At 48.4% G+C, this 15,112-nt stretch overlaps 1 protein-coding gene across 1 annotated transcript in view; it reads left to right on the forward strand.

Moving 5' to 3' along the window:
- LOC135379037 (atlastin-3-like) overlaps positions 1–15,112 on the forward strand; it is a 149,977-nt gene that overhangs the window by 19,755 nt on the left and 115,110 nt on the right. Inside the window, exons 3-4 of the mRNA XM_064612282.1 lie at positions 11,638–11,831; positions 11,891–12,209. Of these exons, the coding sequence (XP_064468352.1) occupies positions 11,737–11,831; positions 11,891–12,209 (414 nt within the window). The 5' untranslated portion in view covers positions 11,638–11,736. The remainder of the gene's footprint in view (positions 1–11,637; positions 11,832–11,890; positions 12,210–15,112) is intronic.

Raw genomic sequence — 15,112 nt, forward strand, 5'->3', positions numbered from 1 at the left:
GGGCACAGCGTCGTGTCACAGTAACACAGCATGACCCGGAGCACTCCACGGTGAGGGCATCGTTGAGTTGGAGACGGCGCAGAAGTAACTCAAGCCGCGATTTGACGCCACCTGACATCTTAAATGATAATGACGAGTGAAATGACGTGATATCATGCCACGAATGCCTCGCGAAGGGTGACACCAACGCGGAGAAGTAGAAGAATCTTCGGTGGAGAGTTTGATGGATACTTAATTCCAGCCCCATCGTGCATCGTAGAAAAGCAGAGACGTTTATTTCTGCGAACTACTAGCCCAGCGTTGAATCACTCCGGTCTTCTCCTGTTCGCAACTACTCGCATGCGTTCTCGGTTCAATGTCAATGAAGGATGGCCCCTCCAACGCAGAAGCTTTCTAGAACAGAGAACAGATCTTAGAGCGTGTCGGTCTACTTTGTCGGGTTGAGAACTTCTACGGTATTTTACTTGAGTGGAATGCTGCACGTAAGGTTACATTCACTGCATTGAACATTGTTAAATAAAAAAGAAAAAGAACGACTGTGTAGGTGTGAAGGACAGCATAGATGCCGATAACATCTGCCCCCTGCTTCTCACGCTGCCATCTAAGGTTCGCTGTTGATATTGAGTCAAGCACATGATGCGTGTGCTTCCTGTCGAGTGTCATCCACGCTATGCAATGGATGATGAACAGGTCGGACTAAGTTTGTTTGTAGTTCTAGCTCTTGGAACTTCATCGGATCACTGTTCCATGTGACATGCGCATTCGAGTTGTCTCAAACGTTAATTGGATGGGCTGCGATGGTTATCTTCAAAACTTAATGGACTGTGAAAAATAAATCTGACATGTTCGTTGCAACAAGTGACGGGCGAACAACGGGGCGAACTAAAAAAAAAAAAAACAATGAAGGTACTTATGACGCGTGTGGTTGAGAAACTTGTCGCTAGTTGGACAAGGTATATAGCTTGTGAAGACACGACATCAATCAGGGATGTGGACACGACGTTTATTCACCGAGAACAGGTGAAGGGATGAACAAGCTATTGCCGCGCGGTAGCGACCAAGAATGGTGACGCGAGCGATGACGTAATGAGCTGTCGTCTATTTTGTGCCATTCAGCAAACTTGCCGTCAGCGACGACGAGTCTGTTGCGAGATATGATGGTGGTTTCACTGCCTCGACTGGATCATGTACAGACGCTGAATCCGTCCTCTGAGAACAGCCTTATTGGACGTTCTCAGAGTGCAAGCCAGGACGTTTCCATGTGAACCTGGAAGTGCGCTTTCGATATCCCCCCAGATTCCATTGGAGCATCCTGCGGCTGGGATCTTCAGTGAGGACGACCGGTCTTGAGATCTGACCCTCCGAGATGCTGCGAATGATACGCTGAGCGCAGTTCTGCGAGGCATATTCCTAGCTCCATCGGATCCATAGCAATCGAAGATGTTCTTGGCGCCTGTTCTGTTGTTGCCGTCAAGTGGTCTACCGATAGGGCAATGTCATGAAGAATGTCCACAGAAGGAAGTGCCAACGAGTTGGGGTGTGCTATCAGACGTCTGCCGGTTATCTTAGCCGCTGGCGTAAGTGGAATAGACTCATTCGCTTTGCAGTAAACGAATTCGTTGGCCTCGAGTTGATCACCGCTTCCACTTCAGTGAGCAAGGTCTCCATTACCACGAAACCTATTAACTGCGTTCACAGGGGGTTCCTGATGACTGAGTTGACCGAACGCGAAAGCCACACGGCCAGGGAGCTTGTGCTGCAATGACTTTCCAGCGTATTCCCCTGGCAGAGTAGTTGTTTTGAATCAACGAGTCTCTCACGGGTCGCAATACGTCATGAAGTTCCTTAGAAAGAAGCTTAGGCGATTTTGCGTTGTCACTGTACACGGTGTGGCAGAGTCCCCTGCCCGCTGATAATCTGCGGAATGCCTGCAAAAATATGGCAGCGAACATATCATCGCACAGTGCGAGATGTACCGCTCGCGTTACGACCCAGGTGAACAAGGCAATGTATGCATTTTCGTATAAGGCTTCTTGCGTTGTTTTATGGTGATTGGCCCAGCAAAATCGACACCTATTACTTGAAACGGATGACATATGGAGGAACGATGAGCTTGAAGTTGTCCTTCCCTTTGATGTTCATGTTTGGCGTTGCTTTTCTTGCATTCCGCACAATCCTTTAAAACCTGTTTAAGTTGTTGGCTCGCACGAATGACCCAAAATATCTCTCGTAATTGCACAAGGGTGTGGCGCACACCACTATGCAGCACTTGACGATGTGCAGCCAAGGTCAACAGTTTGACGTAGCAAGATTTAGCCAGAAACAATATTGAGTGGCTCGCCCCATAAGATTGTTCACTTCCGCGCATTCCTGCGCCGACCGCCGACCCTTAATATTCTGTCGTCATCCAGGAAAGGAGTCAGCTCCCGAATCTTAGAGGGCTTAGGCATCGGCTCACGGTGTCTCAAGCAAGTGATCTCGAGTCCGAAAGACTGTGTGCTGCACTTGCCTAATCCAGTAGTGTACGCTATCTTTAATTTCTTGAGCAGCTAATGGCCCTGTTAGCTTTGAAGGTAGCCTGGTGTTGCTGATGAAACACAGAAGCCATGTTGTGACTCGATGTACGGTGCTTGCGCTTCTGTATATTTCCTCGTCCAGTATTGCTGCCGACGGCGTAGCGTACGTGTGCAAGACCGTGGGACCCGTTTCATCTTTTCCGAAGTGAGTTGGTATTTAGGGACGAACTGGGACAGGCCACTAGTTGAGGAGTGCCTTGCAGCCAAGATGGCTCTTTCCACCACAGATCTGAAGCGAACAGATCCTCGGGGTATTCTCCGGGTATGCCCCTAGCTAAAAGATCCGATGTGTTCGGGTCTGTAGGCACATATTGCCAGTGATCTTTGCCTACGTTCCGGTGTATTTCGGCAGCTCGGTTTCGAGTGATGGTGGGCCTACCGTATTGGGTCCTCCCTGATCCAGTACAACGTAACGCCCGATGATTTTTTTTTAAATCGGTTGTGTATTACTTTTTCGAACGCCTTACTAATAAAAGTAAGTATCGATATAGGACGATAACTCCCAACTGCAGTACTACATCATTTTTTATAGATCGGGACAACCATAGCAAGATTAAGTGTGTCGGGGAAAGCATCCTGAGAAAAATTGTCAAGCGATATCTCCGACAGTGCCTTAACCAGCAACTGCCCGAACCGTTTAAGGAACGTTGTGGATATGCCATCATGCCCAAAGGACTTTGAAGGCTTTTAGATACTTTATAGCTGAAAGCATCTCATCAGATGTAGTCAGCTCGAGGGGAAAAAAAAGCTGTTTTGAATTTGACGGAAGCAGCGGGGCTGTTTGAATAGGGCTATTTAATGAAGGCACATGGTTCACTAAGTCACTAAAATATTTATTAAATTGATTTAATACTTCTTCTGGGTCTGTTAACAACTTATCATTAACTACAATTGATATACCGCTGTGTGTTTAGCACTTTCGCTTGATAAGGCATCGTCCGTTTTGTGCATCCCAACGAACACCGTTTTTTTTTTTTTTTTCTTCAAGAAACCGCAGATGTCCAAGTTACAGCGGATGTCTAATTTCGGTGGTATTAGGCTTTTCGAGGAGGCCAGCAGCTTGGAACGAAACCAAAAAGAGAGACCAGAGCCCGGCACTGATGCGCGGGGAGCTCCATGGCTAAGGACCTTGTACTAGCGGAATTATGTGTATAAAACGAGTGCATGTTGGCGTTGAAGCGTTCGCCTTTAACAGGTGTGTGGGTCGTAGACCTCGCCGATGTGAGGAATTGTAGTTGAGACGTGGTAAGCTGGGCACAGCGTCGTGTCACAGTAACACAGCATGACCCGGAGCACTCCACGGTGAGGGCATCGTTGAGTTGGAGACGGCGCAGAAGTAACTCAAGCCGCGATTTGACGCCACCTGACATCTTAAATGATAATGACGAGTGAAATGACGTGATATCATGCCACGAATGCCTCGCGAAGGGTGACACCAACGCGGAGAAGTAGAAGAATCTTCGGTGGAGAGTTTGATGGATACTTAATTCCAGCCCCATCGTGCATCGTAGAAAAGCAGAGACGTTTATTTCTGCGAACTACTAGCCCAGCGTTGAATCACTCCGGTCTTCTCCTGTTCGCAACTACTCGCATGCGTTCTCGGTTCAATGTCAATGAAGGATGGCCCCTCCAACGCAGAAGCTTTCTAGAACAGAGAACAGATCTTAGAGCGTGTCGGTCTACTTTGTCGGGTTGAGAACTTCTACGGTATTTTACTTGAGTGGAATGCTGCACGTAAGGTTACATTCACTGCATTGAACATTGTTAAATAAAAAAGAAAAAGAACGACTGTGTAGGTGTGAAGGACAGCATAGATGCCGATAACATCTGCCCCCTGCTTCTCACGCTGCCATCTAAGGTTCGCTGTTGATATTGAGTCAAGCACATGATGCGTGTGCTTCCTGTCGAGTGTCATCCACGCTATGCAATGGATGATGAACAGGTCGGACTAAGTTTGTTTGTAGTTCTAGCTCTTGGAACTTCATCGGACCACTGTTCCATGTGACATGCGCATTCGAGTTGTCTCAAACGTTAATTGGATGGGCTGCGATGGTTATCTTCAAAACTTAATGGACTGTGAAAAATAAATCTGACATGTTCGTTGCAACAAGTGACGGGCGAACAACGGGGCGAACTAAAAAAAAAAAACAATGAAGGTACTTATGACGCGTGTGGTTGAGAAACTTGTCGCTAGTTGGACAAGGTATATAGCTTGTGAAGACACGACAGCAATCAGGGATGTGGACACGACGTTTATTCACCGAGAACAGGTGAAGGGATGAACAAGCTATTGCCGCGCGGTAGCGACCAAGAATGGTGACGCGAGCGATGACGTAATGAGCTGTCGTCTATTTTGTGCCATTCAGCAAACTTGCCGTCAGCGACGACGAGTCTGTTGCGAGATATGATGGTGGTTTCACTGCCTCGACTGGATCATGTACAGACGCTGAATCCGTCCTCTGAGAACAGCCTTATTGGACGTTCTCAGAGTGCAAGCCAGGACGTTTCCATGTGAACCTGGAAGTGCGCTTTCGATATCCCCCCAGATTCCATTGGAGCATCCTGCGGCTGGGATCTTCAGTGAGGACGACCGGTCTTGAGATCTGACCCTCCGAGATGCTGCGAATGATACGCTGAGCGCAGTTCTGCGAGGCATATTCCTAGCTCCATCGGATCCATAGCAATCGAAGATGTTCTTGGCGCCTGTTCTGTTGTTGCCGTCAAGTGGTCTACCGATAGGGCAATGTCATGAAGAATGTCCACAGAAGGAAGTGCCAACGAGTTGGGGTGTGCTATCAGACGTCTGCCGGTTATCTTAGCCGCTGGCGTAAGTGGAATAGACTCATTCGCTTTGCAGTAAACGAATTCGTTGGCCTCGAGTTGATCACCGCTTCCACTTCAGTGAGCAAGGTCTCCATTACAACGAATCCTATTACCTGCGTTCAGAGGGTCTTCCTGATGGCTGAGCTGACCGAACGCGAAAGCCACCCGGCCAGGGAGCTTGTCCTGCAATGACTTCCCAGCGTATTCCCCTGGCAGAGTAGTTGGGTCGCAATACGTCATGAAGTTCCTTATAAACAAGCTTAGACAATTTTGCGTTGTCACTGTACACGGTGTGGCATAGTCCCCCGCGTGCTGAGAATCTGCGGAATGCCTACAAAAATGTGGCAGCGAAGATATCATCGCATAGTTCCAAATGCACCGCTCGCGTTACGACGCAGGGGAACAAGGCGATGTATGCCTTTTCGTAAGGCTTCTTGCGTTGTTTTATGATGATTGACCCAGCAAAATCGACACCTGTTACTTGAAACGGATGACATATGGAGGAACGAAAAGCTTGAAGTTGACCTTCGCTTTGATCTTCATGTCTGGCGTTGCTTTTCTTGCACACCACACAATCCTTTAAAACGTGTTTAAATTGCTGACTCGCAGGACTGATCCAAAAGATCTCTCGTAATTGCGCAAGCGTGTAGCGCACACCGCTATGCAGCACTTGACGATGTGCGGCCAAGATCAGCAGTTTGACGTAGTAAGAGTTAGCCAGAATGAATATCGGGTGGCTCGCCCCATAAGATATTTCACTTGCGGGCATTCCTCACCCAACCCTTAATATACTCTCGTCATCCAGGAAAGCAGCCAGCTCCCGAATCTTAGGCATCGGCTCACGGTGTCTCATGCAAGTGATCTGGAGTCTGAAAGAAGTGTGCTGCACTTGCCTAACCCAGTAACCTTCGGCATCTTCAATTTCTTGACCAGCTAGTGGTCCTGGTATCTTTGACGAAAGCCTAGTGTTTCTGATGAAATACTCTATATATCCCCGACTAGTATTGATTCCGACGGTGTAGCATACGTGTGCAAGACCGTGGGGCCCGGTTTCGAATGACGGTGTGTCACCGCGTGGGGTCACCCCTGATCCAGTACAACATAACGTCTGATGAGTAACTTCCATTGCAGCGTCTGATGAGTACAACGTAATCATTGAATCAGTCGAAAAGTAATCATTTGTCTTCAACTTAAAGTTCTTTCGTAGATACTTGCTTAAACAGGAGGATAGAAGAGATACCAAAACCTCCAAACGATCCAGTGTCATCTCTTTCATGGGGGCGCGTGTGGCGCCCCAATTTGCGTGTGGCGCTCCGTTGCATTCAATTAATACACCTATCCCGTAAGCCATTTGGTTCGCATCCGAAAAAAAAAAAAGTGTGGCTCTGGATTATTTGGCAGGGATATATCTGCGCCATACTGCCGATGAATTTGTGCAGCATTCAATAATGGCAACTCGGAGTATCACGCTTGACAAGCATCTTTTATATCCGTGGGTAACGGCGCGTCCCATTTGTGGGAACCAAAGGTTCTCACTCTCGGGGCGTCGGCCCGTCCGTTCAGCGACCAAGGAAAACGCAGCACACTCAAATGAACAAGGTACAGAAAAGGTTTATTACCATACCATCACGTTTCGGAGCCAGGACAACACGAAATGCCCAAGGGCTCTGGGACCTTTGAACTGCACCGGTTTGGAGCATTTCATCAAGAGCACCGTCTAACAAAGCAGGCTTATGCATATTCAGTGGTCTCGGATTATAACGCCAGGGCCTAGCGTTACCCGTGTCTATGCTATGCTGTAACACAGACGACTTACCGGGATTCTCCGTGAGGACAACGTCATGTACATTTACACAGAACGCCACTTTTTGAGGAATTATCGGTTTCAGGAAGGCTTCAGCGCATTAAAGAGTGTCGGACACAGAATACTTCCTTGGGCATTTTGTAGGGCATTCGGGGACGTGCCTCATTTCACAATGGGAACAACTAATGCCTTCTTCCGTGCAGGTGTTAGATATCCCGGTTTCCCTGACGGGTTACGCACATAAATGAGAGATTGCTGTGGCCGACCGCCAATGATTGAGGTTTTCCAGTGCGCAAACGTTATTTAACCGGGTTCCGGGGAAGAGCCCAAAAACAATAACTTTATTACGGGTTGATGACGGCGGGGTTTCATCACCGGGGGCGATACTCTACCCCATTTCTGGTGGTGATGCGAGGAAAGAAATAATGAGCCCCTTCTCAATATGATCGAAGCCCTGCGGTGTCCAGAAAGGTGAAGAGAGCCTTGAGGATAGAGCGTTGGTGTGCTGGATGTGACCAGGGACAAAGCAATCTTGCGAGAGAGAGGAGGCAGGAGTCTAGCTCGTGGAGGTATCCGAAAAGTAGGGTTCGGGAAGGTTGGTAGCGTGGGCAATGGAGAAGAATGTGCTCTATATCTTCAACAGCACCGTAGTGGCTGCAGTGGGGAGAGGCAACTTGTCTCAAACGGTAGCGCCCATGTGCTGTGAAGACCACATCGAGGTGCGTTCGATGAACTGATGCGGCATCTTGTCCAGAGATATGTGCAGGCATGCGACATGAAAGCGAGCGCTAGATCAACCCTGCTTAGCATGACCGGGGGGAGGGGGGCATGTAAGCGCTGCGATTGCGGGTAGCCAGAGGAGTCACGAGATGTCGCAGTACGGACCGACGATCTCCTCTCTCAACAGCTTGCAATACGCGCCCGTCTCCGAGACGAGAGAGCTGCTTCGACGGCGCTGTTAGTCTGTTCATTGCCTTTGACACCGCCATGGGCTTTAACACATTGGAGAACCAGTCTGTCCCCTTCTTTGTAGCCAAGTTTGTAAGCTATTAACAAGTCCATAACCAACGGCGCGGAGTAGCCTCGGATGCCAAAATTTCCAATCCTTTGCAGCGCGGATATTGAGGCACTGAATACCACTCAATTTTGTGGAGTGAAGTAAACGATCTGCTGCAGAAAGAGCCATATTCACAAGCCTCAACGTTTTCTTCAGCTTCATTAGAGTCAACTCACGGTCCACATCCTCCCGTTATGCCGGGCCAGTCTTGGGGAAGTCCCAAGAGACGATCGAAGTGGATAGCAGCAGCTAGCAAGTGTATATGTGAAAAGGGCGACTGTTGTTTCGAGAACTATATTGTTTACCTCATACTGTTACGACCATGGTGCCAACAGCGTCATCGTTATTTTGAAAGAAGACGCGGAATTCGGTGGTCGACACTTGGGCTTCGGGCGGGCAAAATCAGTTGCGCTGCGCATGCGCTAGCAGTGACATCACGTGTCCTTTGCCCCCGTCTAGCAGTCTGCTCGCTTCGCGTAAGCATGCGCTAGCAGACGTCGGTTTGCCTTGAGGATGGACTTATGGTAGCGGTGAAGCTCTTTCGCTGAATATTCCGTCCAAGTTCCTCGCGGACGTCCGTCGATGTTCACCAAGTGAGGGAACGTATCAGCAACGTCGGCGAGTTTCATGCTCGGTTCAAAGGGTGAAGGCGTCTGTACAAAATTGTTCCTTGGGTTGCTCTGTTACTACTGATGATACAGGTGGAAATCCACTTTTTGTCACTCTGCACTGTACTGCAGTAAAAATAAGCAATGTCCTCAGTTTTCATACAATTCTCATGTGTTTCGTTTTTTTGTTGCTCCAGTGAAGAAAACAGCATGAGAATTCTGAGTAAAAAAACACAAGTACAATATAATAAGAATAATTCAGCACAAATAAATGTATTGTCGGAACCACTATATTTCTTATTCATATAATGCCTTCGGTGTTAAAATAGACGAGATGATCCAATAAGAAATTTCGAACAGGGTACGCGAACTCGATCGAACTTGGAAGTATGAGTGTACATTACGCGCCAGTCTGCTGGTTTATGGCACCGAGTCATTTGTTGAAACACCTGCAAGACAAGTGCATTGAACACCAATGTACAGGGTGTTCAAAATTAAGCTTTCACTAGCACTTTATAAATAGGCGAAAAAAAAACTGGTGCTATTTTTCTCTGTTCCGTGAGTAAGCGTGCTACATAATTAGTAGCACCTGTTTCTAACACAAGTAGCGTAAAGTTATCATCCGGTTTCCTGTCATCGCTGTGTTTGCATAGCGCTCGTGAAAGCTTAATTTTGAACAACCTGTATATGTGCCTATTAGTGTAACAGAGCATGAGGCGCACTTACCAGCTACAGAAATTGCACTAGTGAGTCTCTTGGAAGTTGTTTACATTCACCTGGTACTGCGGTTGCCTGGACTGGGAGAGCGCAGCGCAGAATGAGAAAAAGCGAACTTCTGGCTGTTGCACCTGTTGTAACACAGCGACCCATGGAACAATTTTGTAAAGACGCCCTGATCTTTTGGACTCATCATGCAAATCGCTGGAGTTACTGAAACACCCCCCTCACATGGTGAACATCGACGGGCCTCCAGTGAGGAACTTGAACGAAATATTCAGTGAAACCCCTGCACCACTACCACAAATCGTATCCTCAAGCAAAACGCGATCTGCTAGCCCACGAGCACGCGAAGCGAGCAGACGGCAAGGCGGTGGCGGCAAAGAACGACACGGGACGTCATTGCGCATGCGCAGCGCAACTGAGTTGCGTCTCCCAAAGAGCAAGTGTCGTCGACAAGAGCCACATGCCTGCTCTGCGAAACATTGCAGTCTACCTTGGTCTTATCCGTATCTCGAAATTGAAATTGGAAGTAGCTCTACACCTAAGATGATCCAGCTTATTTGTGTGGTGTGGTGTGGTTTGTGTGGTGTGGTGTTTTTGTTGACCGGGACCGTAAATAACCAGCATACGGTGCTGGAACGAACGTTTACCTCTCTCCCTCATTGCTAGCGTTCTAGACCGGGCGTTCGCGAACCTGCGTTCGCTGAATTCGCGCTGAATCAACCGGGCGTTCAATCTGTTCCTTCGCGAATTTTTTGCGGACGATGATCCAACGGATTTTTGTTCTGAAAGCGGTTTTGGTATGAGGTGACCGAAGGGATCAGATTTTCTCATCGGAACGTCTTCGTAGCTTTTATAATCAAAAAGTTGATTATTGAACGTTAATTAAGACATCGCCTTAGGAGTCTGATAATGCCCTCCTAGGGAGTGCCCTTCAGCATATACCATATTGCAACTGATTTCATCTAGGAAAAATTCTTCAAGGGAAGTGACACGATCTTGGGTTGGCGCTAACAGTGCGTCTCGGCGAGACGTCAATGTTCCACGGTGACGGCGCCAATCCCAGATCGTGTCACTTCCCTACGCCAGGCTGACGAGTCCCAAGTAGGACGAAACAGCTGTACTTTGCTGGGAGTGCACGATCAAATTGTAAACATGTGCTCAACGTGCAGCTACAGAGCTTCGGCTATTTACCCTTTGTATATGTACTTGCTAGCTTGCACTGCGGCCTCCACAGGTGGCGCCGTCACCGTGGAACATTGACGTCTCGCCGAGACGCACTGTTAGCGCCAACCCAAGATCGTGTCACTTCCTTACGCCAGGCTGACGAGTCCCAAGTAGGACGAAACAGCTGTACTTGGCTGGGAGTGCACGATCAAATTGTAAACATATGCTCAACGTGCAGCTACAGAGCTTCGGCTATTTACCCTTTGTATATGTACTTGCTAGCTTGCACTGCGGCCTCCACAGGTGGCACCGTCACCGTGGAACATTGACGTCTCGCCGAGACGCACTGTTAGCGCCAACCCAAGATCGTGTCACTTCCCTACGCCAGGCTGACGAGTCCCAAGTAGGACGAAACAGCTGTACTTGGCTGGGAGTGCACGATCGAATTGTAAATATATATATATATATATATATATATATATATATAAATGCTTGCTCACAATTGGCGCAATGTTCCGCTCGTCTATCGTCTTTGCTTCTTAAATCTCAAACTTCCCGTCTCCTCAGCACAGCTGCTGCCGTCGTGCAAATCGGAAACGCAGCCGGTGAAGCCTGCGGTGTTGCTAGCAGGCTGATGATATAGCACATGATGACGTCGTCCACTCTTAAACGCATTCCAAAATTCATGCATGTGCATAATGATCATTTACGGCTTCATGTTTTGTACTCCTTTTCTTTCAGCGAAGTTAATTCACAATACCCAGTAAATTAAATGTTGTTTTGCTGACTGAAATGGCCGTTTAACACATTCAGTGTCAGCGGTATTGATGTGCACTAGGTGAGCAGGTGAATTTATTACGTAATTATCTTATTCCTATATAGTTGCTGTCAGCGGTGCCCGTACCGGTTATCGTGCCCTCACAATCTGCACAATCTGAAGGGAGCGTATATGAATTTCAAAGCGATGTGCTGGGGCATAGCATGTGGAACGAAGTTGAAAACCTGCCTGTGGTCGTTGTATCGATCGCCGGTGTATTCCGCTGTGGAAAGTCTTTCCTGCTTGGCTATTTCATCAGGTGGGTTATTTATACCTTCTCAACAGGGAATAGCCTTGTCAGACGCCTTCTTGACGCAGGTACCTGGAACACCTCGAGCGTCATCGGAGTTCTGAAGGCTGGAGGGGTGATGCTACTACTCCACTTAGGGGGTTTTCTTGGAAAAACGGACGGAAAAGGATCACCACTGGAATAGAGCTGTGGGGAAAAGTTTTCAAAATAGACACGCCAAGATGGGGGAGAGTTGGAGTCGTCCTCATGGACACTGAGGGCACTGATGACAACATGTCCACTATTGAAGCTAACTCTACCCTATTTTCACTGGCCATGCTTTTGAGCTCAACAATGATCTACAACGTCATGAGAACCCTGAACCGAGGTCTACTAGAGAACCTACAGGTAAGTTCCTATTAATGAATTCATCTGGACCAGCGGCATGGCCGAGTGGGCTAAGGCGTCCGCTCGTTGGTGGTAACCAAGGTCGTGCTGTAGACTGGGAGGTGGTGGGTTCGAATCCTACCGCCGGCTGTGCTGTCTGAGGTTTTCCCTGGGTTTTCCGAAGACTTTCCAGACGAATGTCGGCACAGTTCCCCCTGAAGTCGGCCCAGGACGCATACTAATCCCCCTGTCCCCCCACTCCTTCCTGCTGTCCTCTCTCCATCTGTCCATATCTGTACGCCGCTCATAGCCACAGTTGCTTCGCGGCGCTAACACGAAATCAAAAAAAAAAAAAAAAAGAATTCATCTGGCCGTGCGACACGTCTTCTTTGATGCAAACATCTTTTGAAGAATGATCAAATAGCGCAAAACATGGTGTGTGTGTTTGTGTGAAAGTTGCGAGGTTTACTATGTGTCGATGTGTCGCTATTTCGCAAGGGTTGTCCAAGCTGAACTGCACCAAACTTTTGAAATAGTCGAATACTCAAGTGAACAGGTTCTCTATGTTGCTAAATGTACGGAAAGAGCAGGGGATGACGCGGTAGAATTCATCGTAATGTCCCAACTAGAGCCCTGCACCATCCGCGAATGGAAGCGTATCTCCGCGGATGTCCGCAAGATACTTGTGAATCCGGATGAAAGTTTATCGCTTTCTGCGGTGTGCAGATCGGATGCTGATGCGAAAGCAGAGGATCGGATGCGGACATACCGCGTGCAGTAATTTTTCCACCAGAAACTTATTGGTATTGCGCGCACACAGCGAGCGCATACACGGGTTCACCTTTGAGGGCCAGTTCTCATTTGTCGACACCCGACGCGGCGTCGTGAGCGGCCAGCGGAAATAGACCCGCATTTACGCCGCACAGTCAGCGCACGATTCATGTTCCCACCACAGTGGCATTCCGTCATCCAAAGCAGACGAAAAATCAGAAGGCGTGGCCTTTCTGTGCCACTAATTTGTCATCAGCTGTCATTCTCGGCAGCTCTCGCCGAAGTCGTGAAAGAAGGTCGGCATGGCAGTTTTTTGGCTCGACTCTCCTTTCTCGACTCCGGAAAAGAGCGTTTACTTACGCCACCCGCTCGCGACGCCGCGTCGGGCGTCGCCAAGTGAGAACTGGCCATGCACGGCCAAGACGCGAGAGGAGGTATTCTAGCGTCGCGAACCACGCGAGCACCGGCCAAGTGGCGTTCCACGCGCTCCATGAGTCTCTTCATATCGCGTTTGTTTAACGGTTGTCGAAAGGTTTAACTTTGCTATGCTTACCGTCGTGAGTCCTTCCGCGAGAGCATGCGGGCATCCGAAATTATACCGACATGCTTCCGGCGGTGTTTACGCGTCCGTCGAAACGTGCGGATTTTGCTGATCCGGTGCCGACAGTACGTTTTGTTCAGCGGATGGATACGGAGGTAAACAGTTGTGTATGATGCGGATGCGAATCAGACGCGGATAACGTGTGCGCGGATGCCAAAATATCATCCGCGCAGGGCTCTAGTTCGAACTGTAGGTACCGCTGCCAGTGAAGAGTCCGAACTAAACTATTTCAAAAGTAGACGAAGATAACTCCAACAATGAAGGTTAACAGAGTTTTGTGCCGTACTCGGCCGCATTATGTTTTTGTCTCTAGCTAATTACTTAATGCGTAATTATTTTCATATATTTTTTGTTATGTCTTTAGATAAAAAAGATGATAATTATCCGGTTAGAAGCATGCATTATTTCTAGTTACAACACTTTCGTACAGTAGTCTGCACTTCTTCAGGAAACAACATACATGGTACAGCGAGACAAAGAAACAAACAAACACGGTTGATGGATTCGAAAGATTCGATTCGTCGTTTTGGGCACTGGGATTCGCATCAGGCCAATCAGGCCCTCGGCGCTTCCGGAGTATACCGATTTTAAAAAGAAGCAAAGAAACATGGTACCGGAACGAACCGGAAACGGTGTTGGTGGATTTGAAAGACTCGATTAGCCGTTTTGGGCAATACGATTTGGATCGGGCCAATCACGCCTTCGGCGGACTCCGGAGGGGCCCCTTTCAAAAAGAAGCACACGAACGTGGTTGGTGGACTTCAAAGACTCGATTACTCGTTTTGGACAATGGGATTTGGATCGACCAATCAGGCCTTCAAGGACACCGGAGGGGCCTCTTTCAGAAAGAAGTAAACAAACGTGGTTGGTGGAGTTGAAAGACTCGATTAGCCGTTTTGGACAATGGGATTTGGATCAGACCAATCAGGTCTTTGTCGAACTCCGGACGGGCCTCTTTCAAAAAGAAGCAAACAAACGTGGTTGGTGGAGTTGAAAGACTGGATTACCCATTTTGGGCAGTGGGATTTGGATCAGACCAATCAGGACTTTGGCGGACTCCGGAGGGGCCTCTTTCAAAAAGAAGCAAACGAACGTGGTTGGTGGACTTCAAATATTCGATTACCCGTTTCGGACAATGGGATTTGGATCGACCAATCAGGCCTTCGGCGGACTTCGGAGAAGCCTCTTTCAAAACGAAGCAAACGAACATGTTTGGTGGATTTGAAAGACTCGATTACCCGTTTCGGACAGGGATTTGGATCAGGCCAATCAGGCCTTCGGCGGACTCCGGAGGCGCCTCTTTGAAAAAGAAGCAAACGAACGTGGTTGGTGGACTTCAAAGATTCGATTACCCGTTTCGGACAATGGGATTTGGATCGACCAATCAGGCCTTCGGCGCTCTTCGGAGATGCCTGTTTCAAAACGAAGCAAACGAACATGGTTGGTGGATTTGAAAGACTCGATTACCCGTTTCGGACAGGGATTTGGATCAGGCCAATCAGGCCTTCGGCGGACTCCGGAGGCGCCTCTTTGAAAAAGAAGCAAACGAACA

This window comes from Ornithodoros turicata, chromosome 1 (assembly GCF_037126465.1).
Source record: "Ornithodoros turicata isolate Travis chromosome 1, ASM3712646v1, whole genome shotgun sequence".
NCBI classification, from domain to species: Eukaryota; Metazoa; Arthropoda; class Arachnida; order Ixodida; family Argasidae; genus Ornithodoros; species Ornithodoros turicata.